The 22,667-nt window shown below is 44.2% G+C and overlaps 1 protein-coding gene across 1 annotated transcript in view; it reads right to left on the bottom strand.

Annotated features, from left to right (window-relative positions):
* Positions 1–17,915, bottom strand: part of LOC146821199 (solute carrier family 60 member 1-like) — a 211,351-nt gene extending 193,436 nt beyond the window's left edge. The window contains exon 1 of the mRNA XM_085612136.1: positions 17,463–17,915. Within this exon, the coding sequence (XP_085468262.1) occupies positions 17,463–17,678 (216 nt within the window). The 5' untranslated portion in view covers positions 17,679–17,915. The remainder of the gene's footprint in view (positions 1–17,462) is intronic.
* Between the last annotated feature and the right edge of the window lie 4,752 nt (positions 17,916–22,667).

The raw sequence follows: 22,667 nt of genomic DNA, 5'->3' as shown, positions 1-22,667 counted from the left end.
ACCAAAGCTTTAAACTTAACCCTCTCAATCATGGGCAGCCAGTGCAAGGCATGAAGATGAGCGCCAACACTACTACTTCTAGCGATACCAAGAAGGAGCCTTGTGGCCGCATTCTGGATCACTTGTAGTTTGTTCATGGAATAGCCGGGAAGGCCAAGATATAGGGCATTGGCATAGTCCAGGCGGGACAAAACCAGTGCCCGAACAACCGTTTCCTTAGCAGATCTAGGGAGAAGAGGGAGAAAACTCCTAAGAACCTTAAGAAGACCAAAGCAGCCGCCCGAGATCTTCTTCACCTGGACCGAAAATGACAGATTATCCTCGAACCAAACTCCAAGGTTTTTAGCGGAGCTCCCATTAGAAGAGGGAGGGGGGAAATCCGGGGGCCAGATCTTACATCTAAAGTCCAAGGGGAAGTTACCATAGAGAAGGATCTCCGATTTGTCTTCATTGCACTTGAGTTGAGCTCTAGCAAGCTAGCCAAATACCGGAGACAAACACTTCTGCACAGGCAGGACGGAATCATCCCCCTTGCCCCAGGTGAAAAGAAGCTGGGTGTCATCGGCATAGGCTATCACCTTAGCCCCCAACCTCTCGGCCAGAAAGACCAGAGGGGTAACATAGATGTTAAAGAGGAGGGGGCTAAGGGACGAGCCCTGGGGGACACCTGTGGAGACCTCCTGCAGGGACAAGGCTGCGGATGGCAACCAAATCTGTTGGGTACGACCCTCCAGAAAGGACCTCAGCCAGGCCAGAGCCAAGCCAGAGACCCCAATCTCGGAGAGGCGGGAAAGCAGTCTGGCATGCGGCACCGTGTCAAATGCAGCTGACAAATCAAGCATCACCAAAGCTGCTCTGCCACCTACATCTAAACAGTCCCGAATAGCTTCTGAGATCTCAACTAGCGCTGACTCCGTGCTATAAGATGCCCGAAACCCAGACTGGGCTGGGTGCAAAGCCTCAGATCTTTCCACAAATTCGGAGAGGTGTCTAGTCACTGCCTTCTCACATACCTTAGCTAGGCTGGGGAGGAGGGAGATAGGGCGGTAATTACCGGGCAGTGCGGGGTCAAGGGACGGTTTCTTCAGTAAAGGAGGAATTTTGGCCTGTTTCCAATCCGGCGGAACCCAAGCCTCCCCAAGGGAGAGGTTAATAATAGCATTGATCTCAGGATTAATGGTCTCTGCGACTGCTGCCAGCAGTCTGGCTGGGCAGAAATCTGAGGGCGAGCCGGACTTAAGGGCCTTAAGTAATTTGAGAGTGCTAGCAAGATCGACAGGAGTGAAGACCGACAAGGCGTGATTCAATGATTACAATGCCAAAAGCTCAAACTCTCGCAAATGCGAGCCCTATTACATCGCAAATGCTTGTTCTACATGTAAGGCACCCCTAGGCCCAAGGTACTCCCCAGGGCAGGGTGCAGTATATGTGAAAGGTGAGACATGTACTGGTATGTTTGACCTCTCCTGATAGTGAAATAGTGCGACTTTCGTTGTTCACTATTGAAAGACTATCTTGCCCAATGGGATAGAATAGGAGTTTTTTTAATAATATCTTAGAAATATAACTCCCCATTGGGACAAGATGGAAAATTAAAGTTTAGGCTCTCTGAATACAGAATTTAATAACACATCTTTTAGTAAAGATGGTTTTTAAATTGTGTTTCAAAATGCCACTTTTAGAAAGTAAAACGCAAATATACAGCTGAAATGCACTTGCATTAACAAATAATCAACATAATCACTATTTTGAACACTAATCAAAATGAAGAGTGCACCTAGTGGGTGTCTCGGACAGCCACCTAATCCAAAAGGAAAAAAGAAACCCGGAAGTATGTCCTGGGTACTAAACACACTACTGTAATGTACTGTAGAAGTATACACAATATTCAACACTTTTTGATGAGTCAGTCAGTTCATGAATGAGACAACAGATGAATCTCTGCTTTCTATCATGAATCCAAATGGTGACATGAAGAATATAGGTCAATCTGCTTTATTTCCAAATTGTTGCAGATGCTGTGAAGTACATTCAAAAGTGAATAACAACAAAGATGCTGCAGTATAAACAACTCCTCCCAATGCATTTTTGGCTCTACTATTGCCCTTAGTCAGGGGTAATCTGAAAACATCAATATCATACAATAAGCTATAGCATATGACTGATGACACACTGGCAAAGCTACTGGGAAGAACACCGAGTAGGGGGCAGCACGAGGGTCCAGAGCTGCTGTGATGAGCATGAAAATGGGTCGCCCCAATTCAGTGCCAAATCAGCAAGGAACTCTGCTAAACGTCAAAATTGGGCAAATAGTTTCTGGTTAAATTATTCAAACTAATCAGTCTACAAGATAAATGTGATTGTTACTGTACAGTTGTAGTGAAGGAAGTAAGTTGTTCGAAAGAGTAACAATATGCCACCAAAAAAGCCAAACCACGTCAGAGGGCCCCTTTGCTCTTTTTCGTTATTACATATTTTTACGCCCTAGGTTTTCAACTGACAACCTTATACTTTCTGGCAGTTGTCATGTGTTCTTTCTGTTGAACCAGCTGGACTAGCATGCCGGATAAAGTACTTGAACTGACACACCGGATAACAAGGCCCATATTAAAAACATGATGTCCTAACAACATGGAGTAACACGAAAGCAAGGTAGCAACCCTAGATTATATTTATAGGAGAGTAGTCTTTGCAATGCGTTCGGTTTACAACTCTAGTTACTCACGTGAACTTATATGAGAATAACTGTTAGGACAGTACGGGGCAGATGAAAAGGTAAAAAGTGAAAAACATAAGGATAACTGTTAGGACAGTGCGGGACGGACAAATGGGCACGATGAGTGAAGAACATTAGGGTAAGTGGCAAAACAGAGTGTGGAGCAGAGGGACAGGGCACAAGAGAGAATAACAGGAGTATAAGTGACAGAGTGCAAGGCAGAGGGACAGGCACAAGGAGTGAAAAATATAGGGAGGGTTGAAGTGAGCATGGAAGCAATGGGCGAACTGTATTTCGTAGCAGGAAAAAGTACGGAGTTGTCATGTTTTCTTTTATTGAACCAGCTGGACTAGCATGCCGGATAAAGTAATTGAACTGACACACCGGATAACAAGCCCCGTACTAGAAACATGATGTCTTACCAACATGGAGCAACGCACAAGCAAGGTAGCTGCAGAAAGGGCGCAGCAAGTGTAGAAACTAAGTTTAACTGTGAGGAGAGAGTACAAAGCAGACAAACAGCCATGGGGAGTGAAAAGCATGAAGGTAAGTGGTAGGAGAGAGTGCAGGACAGAGGGACATGGACGGTAATTGAAAAACGTAAGAATAACTGTTAGGATAGAGTGCGGGGCAGATGAAAAGCACGGCGAGGCAAGAACATATTAGGTGGCAGGACCTATGGCGGGGCAGAGAGATGGGTATAGCGAGCTAAAAAAATGAGGAAAAGTGGCAGGGCAGAGTGTGGGCGAGAGTGGAAAGCAAGGTGAAGCAACAATACAAGTATAAGTAGGAGTACAGTGCGCGGGGTAAAGTAAAAAGCACAGTAAAGCAATAACAAAGGATAGGTGACCAGATAGTGTGTGGCACAGGGACAGGCACAGCGAGGAAATAACATATGGATAAATGGCAGGGGCAGATAAATCTGAATACGGCAGTGGCGAGTGAAGAACATAAGGATAACTGTTAAGAGAGAGTGCAGAACACAGTGAAAGGCAGGATAAAGCAAAATATAAGTATAGATGGCAGGACAGAGCGCGGGGCAAGTAAAAGTTACGGCAGGCAATAACATGAGAATACTTGGCAAGAGAGTGCGGAGCAGAGGGACTGGGCACGGCAAGAGAATAACATGAGGGTAAGTTGCAGAGAGAGTGCAAGGCAGAGGGACAGGCACAGGGAGTGAAAAACATACGGATAATTGGCAGGACACACTGTGGGGCAAAGAGACAGGGACGGCTAGGCTGGAGGGGGGCGGGGAGGGTGAAGCGAGCATGGACGCAATGGGCGAACTGTATTTCGTAGCAGGAGAAAGTGTGAAGAGTTGTAATGTTTTCTTTTATTGAACCAGCTGGACTAGCATGCCGGATAAAGTAATTGAACTCACACACTGGATAACAAGCCCCGTACTAGAAACATGATGTCCTAACAACATGGAGCAACGCGCAAACAGGGTAGCTGCAGAAAGGGCGCAGCGAGTGTGGAAAATAAGTCTAGCTGTGAGGAGAGAGTACAAAGCAAAGCAACAGCCACTGGGAGTGAAAAGCATGAGGCTAAGTGGTAGGAGAGTGCAGGACAGAGGGACAGGGGCGGTATATGAAAAACGTAAAAATAACTGTTAGGAGAGAGTGCGGGGCATATCAAAAGCACTGCTAGGCAAGAACATAATATTAGGTGGCAGGACTTATTGTGGGGCAGAGAGATGGGTATAGCGAGCTAAAAACATGAGGAAAAGTGGCAGGACAGAGTGTGGGCGAGAGTGGAAAGCAAGGTGAAGCAACAATACAAGTATAAGGACAGTGCGCGGGGCAAAGTAAGAGAGTGCGGAGCAGAGGGACTGGGCACGGCAAGAGAATAACATGAGGATAAGTTGCAGAGAGTGTGCAAGGCAGAGGGACAGGCACGGGGAGTGAAAAACATAAGAATAATTGTCAGGACAGATTGCGGGGCAAAGAGCCAGGGACGGCTGGGCTGGAGGAGGGAGGGTGAAGTGAGCATGGAAGCAATGGGTGAACTGTATTTTGTAGCAGGAGAAAGTGCGAGGAGTTGTTATTTTTTCTGTCTATTGAACCAGCATGTCGGATAAAGTAATTGAACTGACACAGTGGATAACAAGCCCCATACTAGAAACATGATGTCCTAACATGGAGCAAGGCGCAGCTGGGCAAAGACACAGGGACGGCTAGGCTGGAGGGGGAGGATGAATAGAGCATGGAAGCAATGGGCGAACTGTATTTCGTGACAGGAGAAAGTGCGAGGAGTTGTCATGTTTTCTTTCTATTGAACCAGCTAAACACACCCAGCCTTAGGAAAAGTGAAAGTGCGCCATGCGGGCACTGTGTTCATATGGGGACAGGAGATGTGCACGCGTACGGAGTGCTCATCTCCTGTCCCCCTTCAGAGAAGACGCCATGCGCGCACACATCACGCGTACGGAGTACACATCTCCTTTCCCCCTTCAGAGGAGACGGCAGAGAGGAGACACCATGCGCGCGCACATCGCTTGTCCGTGCACGCACATGGTTGGTCTCCCTTCGCTAGCAAAACCCACAACAATAGTCTCGCCAAGGTGACGCAGCGACAGTTCAGCGCCGAGTTACAGGGTTTAAGTCACACCCAGCAGCGGGGAGAGGGAAAGTATCATGTATACATGGGAGGGGAGTAAATCAGTGCTTGTCTCTGAAACCACTGTCTGGGCGGTCAAGTTTTAGCTGCAGATGCACCGCAGTTTCATCACTTTTAGAAGTTAGTGAAAGAATCACGTGGGAATCACATGATGGGTGATTACTGCGGTACACTATTGTAAATCATTGTAATTGCATTTATATAGTGCTTTCTACCCATGACGAGGCAAAGCGCTTAGAGCAATGCCCAACAGAACACATTAGACAACAGATATCACATCGTCCAAGGCAGCTCCGATTTGCCACATAATCAGCTAATGCCTTTCACAACGGAATGACACCAGTGGCTTTGCAAGGGTGCAATTTCCTCTAAAGTATTCAAGAAAAATTAAAATGCTCTGGCCTCCTGAAGCTGCTGTTGAGTAATGCAGCATGGGGGGGGGGGCGGGGGTCATTTCAGGAGCTTAATTTTTATTTATGCACCACAGCAGAACAGAATTTAAATAAACAAACCATATGAAAGCAGCCCTCCCGCATAATATATTTTTTTTAACGGTCTTTGTTATTGCGGATATGTATTTCAAAATAAATTGATAAATCAAAGTGCACATGCAAATGAATCTCTTACCTGACTCCAAGACGAGCCGTGCACGTTCTCTGACTCTTACGCTCCTTGTTTTACAAGTTGCGGGCACCGTGCTGCAACATAACGTGCAGCACCCAGGGGGCGGGGAGGAGGGGCTGCAAGCCGCAGGTGCCATTGTTGATTGATTTGGGTGAGGCACGCATAACAAAAGAAATGTGTGCCTGCCATTCTGGGACATAAAGCGTGCCTCGCGCTTGGAAAAACACCACAAAGAGCATCTTAAAACCACGGGTCTTTCTTTAAAGAAAATATATTTTGCCCTGATCAGCTTTAATAGCGCGGCCGCCATTCTAGATGTAAAAAACATACGTTAAAGCGCAGCCACGCTGCTTTAAAAAGAGCTGCAGATGATACAATTACATACACGAACATTCACATGTGCCTAGCTCTGCTGCGCTGCTATCGGGCAACAGCAACAAAATAATAGGAAAACGTGTGGAAAAGAGACAGCAATAAACGGGATCACAAGTTACAAAAAAAATACCATTACGGCTGAGCCTGCCGCAATGTTTGACAAGCTGTCATTTCGCGAAAAAGGAAAAAAAAGTGCTTACCCACCAATTAAAGGAGACCGTGTAACACCGCAAGTAAACGATTGAGTCCGGATGGGCGGTCCCGAAAGGAGACAGGGCAGTAACAAAGAAGCCCCATTTTTAAATCACAAGCCAGCGTTTACCATAGACGATGACGCCAGGCAATAAAAAAAGATAGGCAGGGCTGCAACTCTACTTCTGAAATCTCCGCTAACACAATATGCCTCGCAGAGCGAGCAGCACATGCGCGCTGCAACGCTAGGCAAGACCTAAAAATAATGCAGCCCCGTTAAATAAAATATTTACTTAGGATGAGAAAATTTAAAGGATCAAGAGCTGAGCCAGACGTTCGACTCAACTACAACAACGTAAGTTTATTTATTGATGATTAATTAAAACCATTACAATATAAAATGTAATTAAAAAAGAGACCAAGCTTTAACCTCTTCAGTGCCCATGACGAGATAGTCTCGTCATGGGCACAGCGCAACCGTGCTCAATGACGAGACTATCTCGTCATGAACCCCACCCACTAGTGCAACGCCCGGCACAGGAGGGGGAAAGGGCGTGGCACTGAAGGGGTTAACATGATTGTGCAACTGATATTTTGTCATCTAGTACAATGAAACACCCACGATATGGGGAACAAAAGTGCAAGTGCATTGTGATTCATTGATTATCTATCCAGTGTCTACAAAGAGTACTTGGGTCCATTGCCCCTGGTGCGAAGAAGCGCCAAGCTTTTTATTCACCAGGAAAAGGAACTTAGCTATCTGGCACACCAGGAGAGTTGAGGCTCCACTTTGCCAACAGATAACGGACTACCCACAGGGGCACATGTGCAATTGCAAAAAGTGTGATCCAAGTAGCGTCCTTCTTAATTACAAGAGGGCTAGGCATTTGCACAAACATAAGTGCCAGCTTGCGTTTGTCAGCCGACTCTTTCATGACGGAATAAGGTCTTTTGTTTCAAATTGCCCTAAGCGAATTAACATGAACTGATGTTTTAATGCAAGTGAAAAATTAGTTGTCAGATATGCTGGGGTTTTAAAAGCTGGTATGATGCAATAACAGTCTAGGCATGGAGTTTCATTGAGAGCACCTTTTTGTCTTGCAGTTGTGACCGGCTTTGCCGGAGTGTTGCTTAACCGGAAGAAGGATGTTCTTTCCATTGAGAAAGCCCATGCCTCCTTGTTGCCTAGTGAGTATTGCCAACAGATATGCTCGCTAAGATTTATTTAGATTTTTACAATCTGGGATTGTATTTCCTGCCAACACAAATTATTCAGAGAGCTGCTTTGACGCATAAAGGGTCCAGCATAGCTTTACAAAAGCATTATTTCTTTCCTGCTCCCGAGTAATCAGGCCAATTTCCAGCCGTACTTTAGCTTGAGATGTCGACCGGGCAAATGTAAGCAGGATTTATTCACGTTTGATTGTAATATGTTTAGGACGGCTACTTCTTTTCTGTGGATAATTTCCGAGCCATATGCTACCGACTGAAGGAGTTGTACTACCATGATTGAATTCAGGTGCTGGTAAGATCACACAATTTGAGACCAGTTTATGGGTCAAGAGCATTATAGTTAGATCAAGTAAATTAGTCAGGTCAGTAGACCAGCAGGTCTGATAACGTTTATGATTTTTGAAGGCCTGGGCAAACATTTTAATGAGCTGTTGCCCATGCTGAATTCAGTCACCCTTGCTACCACTTAAAGAAGACTTTCGGAGGCCAGTCAACATTTAGCATGCCCCACCTTTAACCATTTCCCTAAAACAGCAAGTGAAGGCGTTTGCTTTGCCCGGTGCCAGAGGAAGCTTTCCCATATTTAAAATCGTCAACAGACATATGAAGGCAAAGTAAAATCTAGTGCCTTCTTCTCCCCATCCCTCCCCCCACCATTTTTTGTGAGAACTAAATAGCCTTTAATCGTTAGCAGATGGATGCAAAACTTAAGAGTAAACTTACTTTTAAATAAAGTTACCACACAACATTTAATGATTTCATAAATTGTTTCAGTATAGAATTTCATCCTCACTAATCCCAACTTTCTATTATCACAATAGTCTCAATTCAGAACTTGCACTTGAGAAACGTAATACTGAGCAATGAACAAGGTAGCCCATGTCTCAAAACACACTAATGATCAGACTCAAAACAACCAGCTGTAGCAAGTACAATATTACAGAGAAGCACTGCTCCAGCCACAACTGTGTGGCAAACAAGTACAGTTATGTGCAACAATAACATGACTCATCTGAATCCTCATTTAACACCACAGGGAAGACATATTCAAGCTTATTTAATTTGCAGCGGGGAGCTTATGGTTAAGTATGAATAATCAAACTATTAACCATTGTTGCGTATTTGAGAAGGAAAATCGTTCTGTTGTGCCTGTTGAAAACAAAAATTACCACTGGATTTTGTGTCAAAATGACCCAGTCATTGCTTTATGTTACTCATGTTTTCATACTCCTAAAAACAGAAAAGATGACTGATATTTGCTATCAAAATAACATTTTACCTAATAACGAAAATACCATAATTTTCGTACAAAATTATGTTCGCTCTTTTGAACACAAATTAGAACACAAAGCCTCACTATTATTTAAAAAGACACTACCCTATTATGCCTCTAAAAACAATATAACTAAGAATAAACTGTAGCGACATTACAGCTTTAACATGGCACGGTTTTGAGCATAGCCTTGCAACTTTAGGAACAGAAATCTCAAGACCACCAGAGATTTGGACCCGCCAATTCTTTTTCACAAAACACACAACATCTCTGCTGATCTGTCACCAGTCATCACTTTGCCAACTTGACCAGATGTAAAAAAAGAATTTCAAACATGACATAGTATACCTAGCAGCAAGAGATTTCGTTTGATGAAGTGTTAGATTGAAAATCACTATGAAAGACATTCCAAAAACCTGGGAGCAGTAGGAGGTGGAGGGTGAGTGGGGCAGTAGCATAAGTCGTCAACCTTAGTAAAGTATTTGTCCGAGCTGTCTGAAGATGCTTCATCCCATCCTCATTTAGATTTCAGAAATGTCCTTGCATCGCCTCAAGCACCCGAAATTTGACACTCCCGATGTGATCAATCTTGCAGTGCGATACCCATCCTGTCCTGATTATTTCTCTAGCTTTGAGGGACTTCCAAGTCAGTGCGGCTGCTTCTTAAGGCCATTGCAGAAGTGCCTGGTCTCCAGTGCTGACAGAGCGAATGTCATGTGCAAACTCTTATTAGCGTTTAGTTTGCTTATAGATGCTCTGTAAAAGGGCAGAACTGTCTTCCTGTAATCCTCTTTGCAAGAACCGATTGGTTAAATCAGAGCCAAGGCTAACCACACTTGCACTACAGAGGCCAGTTTGCCCTTGTATAAAGTTAGAGCCGTCTTGTGAGGAAAACTACAGAGCAGGTGTAGTGCGGCCCTGGTCTAAGGAACATGAGCTATCGACGGGACAGAGAAAGGACTCCTGTGCAATGATCAGTCTTCAGCAAATCATAAACAGTAAGGATAATAAATACTGCCACTCTACCCGGCACAGTCAGGATGATGATAGCAAGTAGTTACTCTGATGCTGGTTGAGGGATCAGAGATATATTTAAAGGGGATCTGGTGCACACAATCCCAGTTCAATGCTAAAGTGTGCTGTGTCATAGGTACCGCTTAGCGCTGTATCATACCATTGTACAGTAGCAATGAGAAGCAGGCCAAGAGCGCACGAAGATCTGTTTGCACTTGTCCCTTCCTTTGCTGCATACTGCCAGCAGCTTCACATCCCCATGGCAGTGCTGTGCACCAAATGCAGCAACGTGTCACCAACAACTAGAGATACAGCGCCACAGTGTAAAGTGCACTGATAGGGATGTGGTGAATTCAAGCGCAAAGACTAGCGCTTGCTTGTGTGAGAGTCGCTGTCTTCGTTCTCCGTGGAGATGCTGCCCTACCAAAAAAAGATGGGTGCTTGCACATGTGTGGCCTGGGCATGGTGAAACTGACTGTGGTACATTATGTGGTTGGCTCATGGCGGGCACCATATCTGTACCTCCCAAATTACACTTTGCCCATTAAGTATAGATAAACAATAGCTTTGTCAAATGAAGGAGAAAGCATATCTGAATTGCTGTCCTTCCACATATCCTAATGAAAGAAGAATACACTACTAGGAAACAGACAGCCAAAATCCAGGAGACCATCTTAATGAATTTGCGTAGAGATACTGCAGTTAATATACAAATTAAACATGTGGGCAGTCCCCAACTTAAGGGACAATTCATGGCGACAAACATACCCGACAGAAGCGGGGCAATAGTCTACCATTTGCAATTGTGGTGGTCAAATGGCTTTTATCTCTATGCAAATTTAATGGTGCAAAATTAGATTTGCAGATTTAAAGTAAGTCACATTGGACGTATTGTCTTCAAGGAAGTCCCTATTGATCAGATTGCCTTCTAAACAAATATAGCCGGGAAGATGGTCTCATGGGTTTTTACTGTCCATAGACCTAAACATTGAAAAATGTACGCATATCAGCCCATATAAAGTAGAACTATTTGAATTATAATCCTTTGTACCCTTAATTTTTAGATTATGGTTGTTAAACTGGAGTTATATCATTCACCACATAGTACTTTCTGCGAATTCAAATATATCAGACACTTGTAAGTCTTAACTGGTGGATTTTTGTAAACATGGGACCTTTCATTTATATGTTTGCACTTCCTTGTCTTGTATAGAGTGTATATGTACATGTCTTCCGGTTATTATTAAAACTATTGATTTTTCATACGAAAACACAAAATACTTATAAATCTTTTGTCTATGCTCTGAACAGATTCTTTCTATATAAATGCTATTCACCAATTGAGTTGGTTTGATTGGGTCCTGAATGACCAATGTAAAGTTATAACATAAATTAATTTAATATAATTCTTTCAGGAGTTACTTGTTATTCAGAGAAAAGATGTTCACAAATAAAATGGGAATCCGCTGCCACAGAGTGTGGCAATCTTCATTCTGAGTGGCGATACGCCACAAGCTGCGGATTCCCTTCTTTCAGGGCACTTCACCACATCTCCCACCCTTACTGAGAACTGGACACTTCAGCTACAAAATACAAATTCTCAACCACATACAGATCTGCCTCTGACAACATAGCAGGCTACTTATTACAGCACACAGTGGTTGTGAGTGACCTTGCAAACTGTCAGACCTGTGACACCTAACATGTCAGGTTTCTCACTCGAGAGTCTTCCTGGAAGCAGTTCTTGGCAGCACACAAGAAACAAGCATTGGCATAGCCAATAGGTCTCGTCTTTGGTACCTTATAAGTGTTTAGTTATCCAGCACAATATCCTTGGTGCAACAACATCAAGTGTTAAATGGCTAAACACTTATAAGGTCCCAAAGCCGAGACCTATTGGCTATGCCAATGCTTGTTTCAGGTGCTCCGGCTAGTTCTCAAACAAGTCTTACATCTGTGTCATAGTAAAGATTTTGGAGGCCCCATGATAGAAATATTTGGAGCATCATTTGGACTAACTTTGAACTTTACTACCGATTTTATACTAATTCAAGCCTATTATGCCAAACAATATTGATAGTTAGATTGCGATAGGGAAATAGAAGCGAGAGAAAAGGTTCACTTTTCGAGTGCCCCGTTGGAAGATCGAGACACTGCATAATTGTCTACTTGCTCCATGCCTTAAAAAGTCTCCGAGTTAAATAAATGACAAAGAGAAAAACTATAGGTATTTCAAAAACGCATGCGTCATGAATGGAAGATTTCTGGAAATTAGAACACAATTAGCTAACACGCACTTTGTCGTCTTTCCTTTTCCTGTCTGACAGAACAGATGCTGCGTCACACGGCTGGCAAACGCTCGGAGCATACAACTGTTTACAGACTTAACATTTGATGTTATCTGTAGGGAAGTATGCAAATGCTACAGATACCTCATAATACATACAACCCAAGGCACACTAAAACAAGATGATCTGGGCACTGAAATATTAATTATATCAGGGGTGTGTGCATCATTAGTAATTGTATAGTGTGGTTTCTTGAAATGTCTTTTTCCCTGGACGTGTACCAAAACACAGCCATAAGGTTTTGTTTTGGTGGGGAGGAGAGGGAGGACGGTCCGCGGCCACCCATACCATTGATGCAAATCACACTGTAGCTGCTGCACTAATCGTGTTTCCTGAACCTACTTCACCTAAGTAAACAGAGTATTACATATGTAATGCGTGAAGCCGAATAGAAATCGAAACACCCAAAAGTGTGAGTGTGGCTGCCTGGCCGCGCACATGAACAGTGCTCCCACCCCCGAGCTCACAAAAACAATAATGTAATTCACGTTCGTAAGTAATATTTCACTCTAGTAAGTACTTAAACGGTACCATTGGTGGTGGCAGAGAAAGCAGCTTTGGTCTGGAAGTGATGTGACTGCGATCTCAACTGCTGCGTGCCCTTTCGTGTAGCTCCTACACAAATTAGGCAGAGTCTAAAATGAAACTTCTTTCTGCGGATAAACTGTCTATGTTATGGGAATGGGGAGGGGGCAAAACTATGGGCATGAAAAACAGGGAGGGGGTGAGGAAAAAGGAGTGAAAGCAAGAGACAGATGGAAAGAGAAAGATAAAAGTAGAGAGGGAAAGCAAGTAAAAGAGTAATAAAGAAGGGGGAGAGAAAGTGGAAGCAGGGAAGAAAAGATAGAGTGAACGACAGACAGAAAGAGCAAAGGAAGGGAAGACAAAGTAAGAAAGAAAGTGGGACAAAAGGAAGTATAAGGAGACGAAAAGAACAAGCATTGGCCGCACGACCGTGAAAGTGATGCGGCAGCGAAAGTGATTGCAATCGCGCGCTGTAAGTGTGCCCGCGAGCGATGCGCTTAATGAGCCATGACGTGGGAGAAAAGCCAGATGGCGCCTGTGCGCGTAACTGCAAGCTTTAGGCCACAGGCGAAAAGCGTGTGTTCGGATTTTTAAAGCCCACTTACTAAAAGTCTCGCCAGAGCAGCACATGCGCTGGCTCAGGCGAGACCTAAAAAAGACTGAGTCAGCCACTGCAGGTTAATGGCCCTCCCAAGAGCGCGCAAAAATCTGAGCAGTACAGCAGGGAGGATACAATTGGGGTGACAAAATTGTTAAATTCTTTAAATTTGAGGGAATTATTGTTCAATTATATCATCAATAGCATCAAGGAATGCCTTAGGGCAAAAAACAGGTTTCCCAGGAAAGGCTGAGATTGTGGAAGAGACAACTGACACCTTCCAGCTATGCTGGGCAATTAGTGAAGAAGATGAAGACCTGGCTTTTGAATTAACAACCTACCAAAGGCGTGGCTAGGCACACGCACCTCTTCAGCACCAGTGTGGCCCCTAGGGGAAACATCGGTATGCAAGTCCACCCTCTGGGTTCCATGGCCAGGTTGTGCAGTCCAGAACCAGGGTGGTCGAGTATTTGGGCACAGGTGAGGGACTATTATGGCAATTGGTTGGGGACACATGTCACGCTGCGCGCCTGATAGGCAGAGAAAGTTTTTGAGGGTACAATAGGGGAAATCTAAGTCCAAACAGAAGCATGTGGACTCGACACTATCAAAATGGAGGCTGGATTACCTGAGAACAAGATCAAAGAGTTGTTTCAGCTTTTGGATGAAGCTATTGAATTGAAAAGGCATTTCTAGAGCGCATGGCTACCCGGAGGCATCCCAGCGCTAGTGTAGACCACTTCGAGTTTGAAGGAGTTAAGGAAATAAGAAGGTCTTTAGAAGCTTGCGGATGGTAAGGTAGTTCGGTTCACAGCAAATCTACAAAGGTAAGTTGTTCCACAGTTTTGCAGCATTGTACGCAAAGCGGCGACTGCCGCTTCGCGCTTTCTTTATTATTGGAACTGCTGCTAACTGCTTGTTGTCAGATCTAAGTGACCTAGTAGGGCGGTAAGACTGAATGAGGGATCTGATAATGGGTGGTCCTTTGCCTGATAAGGCCTTGTGAGTAATACACATCGCCTTAAAATGGTCTCTTTCATGAATCGGCAGCCAATGGAGCACAGTAAGCGAGGGTTTGGCCGAAGCACGTTTTGGAGGAATTAGTGAGTAGCGGTGCTATTGAGGCACATACATTACAGCTTGAGCAAATACAGAGGTTACCAGGTCATCCTAACTTTGTTTGTGAGGTAGTCAGAGCTGGCAGGTCATTCAGTAGGAGGATTGGTTTTGTTATGGCAGGGGCTAAGTTACCTCAGCACAGAATCAGAATCTCAGCTTCAGTATGGGCAAATTTGGAAGTCTGGAGAATGTTTAACATAGGCTTCAATGGAGTAACCATGTGGTTAGCAGATGAGGATTTTCACTTGCAGGTTGAGACTTTTTCTGATGTGACAGGTGCGGATGGTTATGGCTTTTTTTGGGAAGGCAAGAAGTGCTCAGACCAATTTTTCCACTATTGGTTGCCCTGGCTCTGTGAGGAAAGGATTTGACTCACAATACAGTGACATTTACTTTGAAAAACACCACAGTGGTAGCCCTGGTGAACGGATAAAAAGCAAAAGAAAAAATGCTGCTGAAGCAACGTTTCACGCTCTGTGTTCTAATGTTCAATATCGTATTTACAGACAAATGTGCCAGGTGTGTATAATAAAGGAGCAAACAAATGGTCTCCTTCACAGCATCAGATTCCATGGTTTGGTGCCCAGAGCAGATTTGAGGAAGACAGATGCCAACAGAGATACGGGAACTGGGAGGGTGAAAATACAGTTTGATTGTAAACTCACTAGCACAGAGTACTAGGACAGCTTATATGCAGGTATAGGAGGAATTTCTAAGCAGGGGGGCAGAAGAGGTCAGAGCACTATGAAGTTAACAGAAAGAAGAAAGGATGTAGTGATGTTCATAATGCTCAATAGCAATAAAGACGTGTCACAGACAGTGGGCAATCAGCACGTAAAATAGGTTGAAGTATCCTTAAAGGATGGGAAAAAGAAAGAGGATAACAAAAAGAGGAAACCTGTAACTGTGGCTTACCACCTCCTTCACAGACTCAGTAAATATGAATATTCTACAACTGTATTCCGGTTGCAAAACATTCATACATGCCCCTGCAACTCACTTTTAGGAAGGGACGCCCTTGGCACACTCCCTCCTAATACCGACTCCCAAACCTTATTATGTGAGTCGGCAATAGGATACAGACTCACTAAAAAGGGTTGGTACGTGCTAAAAGCCGTTTTAATAGTCGCAAACGGCCTAATTCTCCATTTGCGACCTCTAAAAACCGTCACACATCTGGCTCAAAATCCGATGGAATTTGGAACCCATTCATGTAGGACTGGTGCAGCATCAGAAACAAGTAGAATGGGCTTTTCACCTAGCAAAGGTATGGAATTGGGCAGATTATCTTTTGCATTTTGTAAATGTTATATTAGGGATAGTGAAATGCATTTTTTAGTTGATTGATTGTAATATGTTTTCTTTGTTTGTAGGTTGTGCAGCGGGACCCTTAGTGCATGGTTCTACGTGTGGAATATCGGCCAGTCTTTAGTAAAATGGGCAGCAAAACAGGTGGAAACCAGTGCTTTCAGAACAATTTTGGGTTTTCAATTTACAGAAGAAAAGATTGAATGGTGTGGTGGGTGGGGGGGGGGGGGTGAAATGGAGTCAGTTATTACCACGGCTATCTGCTCTAGTGGACGGGAGACCATGTTCTGACATCTTGTTCATTCACCTTGGGGGAAAATGATTTTGCGCAGTTATCTGGTTTGTGGCTATTGAAGAGCGATTTAGATGTGTTTATCAGACTGTGGTCAGGCACATGCATGTTTTGGATGGCTTTGTAGCTAAGGAGGGTTTTGAGGAGAGCTGTAAAATAGACTGCGTCAGAAGGGCCAGAAAGAAAGTTAAATGAGGCGTTTTTCCAATGGGCGGGGCATAGGCGTGGTAGAACATGTAGATATCAAAAAGTGAGGATTTTATGCTTTATAGACAATATGGGGAGCACATGCCATTCATGGCAAATGAGCGGTACTTGTTGGGTCAGAGAGAAAGTTTGGCAACAAAACTGATGGTTTCACGTTTCATAATTGTATTTAAGCTATTGGATGCGACAGTCTACTGTCCCTCAGGTTTAGTTTAAGCTGTAAGAGTGCCAGACTAAACAGTTTTTTCATTACTAACCTCGTGGTGTGCCCCAAGGAGTACAGGAAATACGCCTTTGCAGGGGTTTTTCCTGGATAGCAGGGAAGCATAAGGATCATGAAATGGGACGGAAGAGTTAGGGCAGGGCAGACCTAGGCACAGGGCGCACAGAAAAGATGGTTGGGGCAGCTCTGAGTGTATGGTGAAATAAGTGATAGGGGTATGGTGAGAAAGGTTTGTATGGTTTGTTTGAAGTTGCTTCACGTTGGGGGGCTTCAAGGTGTGGAGAGAGAGTTGAACTCTGTATTAGTGCGACGGGGATGTGTACAAATGTGTTATGTAATTAAGTTTCGATTGTTCACCTGTCCTAATAAAGCGGCCTTTTGCTCTTTAATCTGGCATGGTCTTTATACGCCGTCCTCGCCCGATATACCTTAGCGGGTGACAGTGCACTTTATAAATACACATGGCATGACAACATTGTTGCACTTAGGTGCCATGTCACACAGTGCACCTGCTACAGCACTGCACCGCGCAGTGCACCTCTGGGAGTATTCCGCCGCTGCGAATAGTTCCTATTACACCACGTCTAACCCTGACCTGTCAGAGCCAGTGGGCCTTCCCTACTAAGCCACAATGCATGTAACTTCCTTCTTCAAGAGGCATGCCCGGTCTTTTGAAAGGCAGCCTTCTACATCACAGCACCATCTTACAGCACCTCAGTGCACGTCCATTCTTCCCAACTGCCTCCCACCCCAAAACCTCTCCATTCGACCCCAGCGGCTCACACGCCTCTCTTACCAGTCCCAAGAAGGCTGCACATATGACTGCGGTTAGACACCATCGCTCAGCATTGCGCCGTCTCCGGGTTCGGCTGACCACCCTCCCCCTGTCCGCCGTCGCCTTGTCGAATACAGTGTCCTCGTCCAGGTCGGGCAGCAGTGTTTCCGCGTCGCCATCCTCACCGTGCGCCTCTTTCTTAGCGAACCGTACCTGCTTCTTACTTCCCGTCGGCATGACACCCCCCAGAGGAGCCACTCCTCCAACCGCGGGGGGTCGCCAACCCTGGTGAGGCGGGCCGAAACCCCTCTGGAAGTCGCTCAACAGTCAAATCTGGGCTGGCTGGACCGAACCAACTGCGCGCCACCCCCTCAGCGCTACCACTGCTCTGTGTGCGACCCGCCCCTGCTGTTCCGATGCTCTAGAGCTGTCACTGGGTGCCTGTCACCAGAATCAGAACTTACAGCTACGCCCACAGGGGAAGGGCCACTTGTGGCTCGAGGCGTCCAGCCTATCACGCTATTGCACATTGTTCCTAAATGTTGTAAACACAGAAGAAATACAATTCACGACACTCAAGTTTCCCAGGACCCGCCCCCCTCGGACACGCTGACGAGACGGCCATGTTGCAGTGGTACAGTTAACTTGATAGAGTTAGTACCTATTTGTTGTCCTTCTTTTGTTTTGATGCTGTATTCTACCTTTGTAAGTCTGTCATAGTGTTCTCTTTTAGGATTCTCAAAAGTGTCAATTTATACTTTCTGAAGCTGTACAGCATTCTGCTTGAGATACGTCACTGCTCTATGTATCAAGTCAAGTCAAAGGCTTTATTTCGATAAAAACATATCATAAAAGCTTTACAATTAAAAAAGAGTTTAAATTCATGTAAGTTAAAATCCAAATATCACATTAAGAGAAAGACATATCATAAATAGATGTTAAGAACGTATTAAACAATTTCTTTAAGCCTTTTGCTTCTGAGGCGCCATGCCCAAGATAGGAATTTTGATAGGGCGCAAGCATACAGAGGGCGGGAGTCAGACATTAAATACGTAACGCCTCAATGTAGTGCCTAGTGCCTAAGGAACGGCACAATTGCTTAAGCCATCTTCTTCTTGGGTATGCATACTGTGGGCATTCACACATGTATCTGATTATCAAGCCTTTGTATCGAACTAATCAATATATATTTCTAAAGATACCTGTGCTGGAGCGTGTAGTACAACATTTTGTATACCCCCCATTCTGCATGTTTATATTAATCTGAATAATTGACTAATAGTAATTTATTAATTGGTTTGCAGTGAAATACTTTTCAATCATACTAACAAAAGAATTACACGTGGGAATTGCACTTTGCATGGCTATACTAATTGTAAACTAACTTGAGTACCCATACTAATAGTAGAAAAATAGAATATTGCATGTTATATGTTGCTTTGGTGATGTATTTGTGATTTGTGCTTTATTAAGTGAGTATAAATCGCTCTGAGTGTTGCTTCTGCTACATAAATACACACACATATGGGTATTAGCGAAAGGATAACATTTTATTAGCCATTTCTATGTTTTTAATTACGTTTTTGTGTTTCTTTTGCTTAAGTTGACCATTTCGGCCTAGACAAGATGGCTGAACGAGACGTTGAACGTGACTGCCCTGACAACACAAGGTTCTGGGTGAAGTGCGCAGGCGTCACCGCCAGCAGCAGTGGCCTGGACCTGACCCCGGGATAACATGTACCCTTCAAGGTCGCTCCGGGAACGTCGCCAGTACCAAAGACAATGACCGATTTAAAAACCGGAACCAGCAAGTGCGATGAGTTCATCACACGGACACCCTGAGAACTTCACCTTGCGACCCCAAGTCGACCAATCAGGACTTTCTAAACCCCGATCTTGATACAGTTTGACATTATTTTCATTATAAAAGTAGGTAGGGAATTGAACTAAAAAACTCGCTCTTCTTTGACGAACTCGATTTCCTGACGTTATGCTGACGGAGAGGACGGTGACACTGCTGGACAGCTGTTATCCTGAATCTTTGAGAGACTGAATTGCGGCCTAACTTTGCTGAATAAAAAATTCTTCCCTGACCTGACTGACTTAGAGGACGACTTTTAGCCAGAATAGGTAAATATGATGCTCTGAAATGCTGATGATGATTTCTAACGATTCTTGCAATATTTCTTAGATAAAGAATACTTGATTAATTGACAAATGTGTTGTGTCGATTATTTAAAGAAGAGAATTTAGTTTAGTATTTAAAGAGTAGATAAATGATTGTGACACTAAACCTACAAACAACTAAATGATTCATTGCCTTATGAGGGGAATATCTTAGAATTGAAAGTCAACGTATTTAGGGTAAGGTAAAGGTATTCCTTTCATGTCAGCGTTTGGAAGCTTATTTCCCTAGGAAGGCAGATCAACGGAGTGTAAGTATTGGTGTTATAGACCCCACCAATGGATATATATGAGTGAATTTGATGTTGAGGTATTTGGTCTGTGATGAAGGGGGAATTTGATGTTCCACGCTGCAGCACCTGCCTGCGACCATTCTACACATTGTATTTATTTATTTATTTAATGCAGTTTTATATACCGCAAACTTTACCCAAAGGTGTCAGAGCGCTTTACAAAAGAACCAGGAATATGACTTCAGCTTTGAAAATGTTAATAATAGAATTGCATTTATATAGAGCTTACTACACTGGTGAGGCGTTGGCGCATTTAATGCTGGACAGCACTCTGCTCCGTAACCCAAGGTTAGTTGTTAGTCCAGTGGTAACTGTTAGTGTTGTTTTTTGGGATTAGCCTTGTGTGCTCAAGTAAAACATCCAATAAATTCATAGCGATTAAGGCAAATATGCAAATGACTTAGAGAAGGTTGTGTCCAGAGATAAAAGCCAAGCAGAGGATGGGAAAGGAAGAAGAGGTTCATTTGAAGGATAAAGAAGTGGCGAAAATTTTAAGTTTTAATTAAAAGTAAAATATCAGTTTTTCTAGCCAGATTCTATGAATGAAGAGGATGCTTTTTGAAGTTCAAGACTCTAGATCGAATCAACATATTAGCATGTGAAGATTTAGCGCTAGAATCAGGCGAACAGTATGTGAAGTGCTAGGCTACCACTAGATCAACAGCTTCAGCAACCACAGTTGATCAACTCAAGGGAAGCTTAAAATGATGGCTGGGTGCAAACCTTGAAAGGAGATTCTGCAAATGCTGGAGTGGATGTCTTCTTGAGTTTGGCTCATAGTATTGATTGTAGAGTGATCTGAGATCCATTTTGGCGCTGCCCCTTTGGCATGGGTAGGTATGATGGTAGGGGCAAAATGCAAGCTCAAATTCTGTTGTGCAAGACGAAGGGGACGTTTCAGAGTGGTCCAGCCTTTAGTCTTCCTTGATCGCATTTTCAGTTGGGCTGATGTCAGCCAGTCCAAAACTTCACACCTCTTTGCATTTTTTTTGTGGGTACTCCAGGTTGGGGACCACCCTGCAGTGAGGGGCGTCACTACACAAAGACTTGAAAAGGTTACTTGAAAAACAGCCTTGGAGACTGGAATATAGAAGCATTTACAATACAAAATGTACTCTTATGGAAACAAAAGATGCTCATCTAGGCACAGTCTGTAAAAATTGAAGGTATTCAACGGAGACTGTCACAGTTTATGCCATCCTGCATGATAGGAACAGGGGGCAGTGCAATGCAACAGAGATAAGATCACCACTTCATCAAGGACACATATACACACTTGAAAAAGCCAACAACAGCATAACAATTTGGGCTGGATTTGCTTGTTTATATCTGTATGGTATATATCAATCAGGGGGAGGGAAATAGAAGAGGCTGTGATCCATTTGGCTTCCAGCAATCTAGTAATAATCAAAGGGAATGGATCACTTGTAGCTGGCACCAGGGTTCGGATAGTTGTTTCCGATATTGGTAAAAAACCCTCATTCACGTAAGATAGTTCGTGGGCGGTATATCTTAGTTCTCCGCCTTGATATTTAGATACGTGACAGCATCATCATAGGGTTTTTCCCATGCTTCCTCCAACCCGGAGGGAACCACTGGCCGTTTCAGTAGTGATCAGGGAATAAAGGGGAGAATACAAAAAAGTGAGAAGTGCTCAGGTGTTGTGATAGGTTAAAAAGTTCCTCTGGCTACCTATATTCAATTTTATTCCATTAGGTGCAGGGAAATAAAGATAAAAAACAGCTAGTTGGAAAAAGGTCAGGTGAAGTGGAATTGGATGGTATCCAATGTCAAGTGGAAGTTCCAAAGTTAATTACTTGGACTTCTGAATGGTTAATACCTTGGGGGTTCCGATTTAGAACTCCGTGGAGCGGAACAGGCAGCGATATTGCGCGGCTCTGGTGCAGTCACGACTTGTGCTGGCACTGGTTTCCTGACTTTGGAACTTTCACTTGACATTGGATACCATCCAATTCCACTTCACCTGAGGTCCTGAAGAAAGCCCCCGACCCCCCTGGGCACTTTAGGGGCTGAAACATGTCGACCGACCACTCAGACTAAAACTGCAGCGGATACATCACCTGTCCTTTCTGCAACTAGCTGTTTTTTATCTTTATTTCCCTGCACCTAATGGAATAAAATTGAATATAGGTAGCCAGAGGAACTTTTTAACCTATCACAACACCTGAGCACTTCTCACTTTTTTGTATTGTCCCCTTTTTTCCCTGATCACTACTGGAACGGCCAGTGGTTCCCTCCGAGTTGGAGGAAGCATGGGAAAAACCCTATGATGATGCTGTCACGTATCTAAATATCAAGGCGGAGAACCAAGATATACCGCCCACGAACTATCTTACGTGAATGAGGGTTTTTTACCAATATCGGAAACAACTATCCGAACCCTGGTGCCAGCTACAAGTGATCTATATCTGTATGGTAGTCAAAAAAGAAGCAGAATTTTTGACTCAATGGCGCAGTGACCATGTCTCCGTCCAAGGTTCCTTTTCAGGTCTCGCCTACGCAGCGCGCATGTGGTGCATAGGAGGAGACCTTTAGCCATCGGCTCCCTTTTTCGCCCAAAAACATGCACGCGTTCCACTGCCTTCAATGGCAACCCGTGCATGTGTGGCGATTCCCTTGCGGGAGCGAGCGGCAGTGCCATATGGTATCAATTATCGCACCTTGCCGCTCGCTCTCGCAAGGGAATCGCGCACGCCCCCTCCTGTCTCCCTGCTGTCGCGCGAGGCGC

This window comes from Triturus cristatus, chromosome 6 (genome assembly GCF_964204655.1).
Source record: "Triturus cristatus chromosome 6, aTriCri1.1, whole genome shotgun sequence".
Lineage (NCBI taxonomy): Eukaryota > Metazoa > Chordata > Amphibia > Caudata > Salamandridae > Triturus > Triturus cristatus.
The sequence above is the reverse complement of the archived record's forward strand: the minus strand, read 5'-3'. Positions and strand labels throughout refer to the sequence as shown.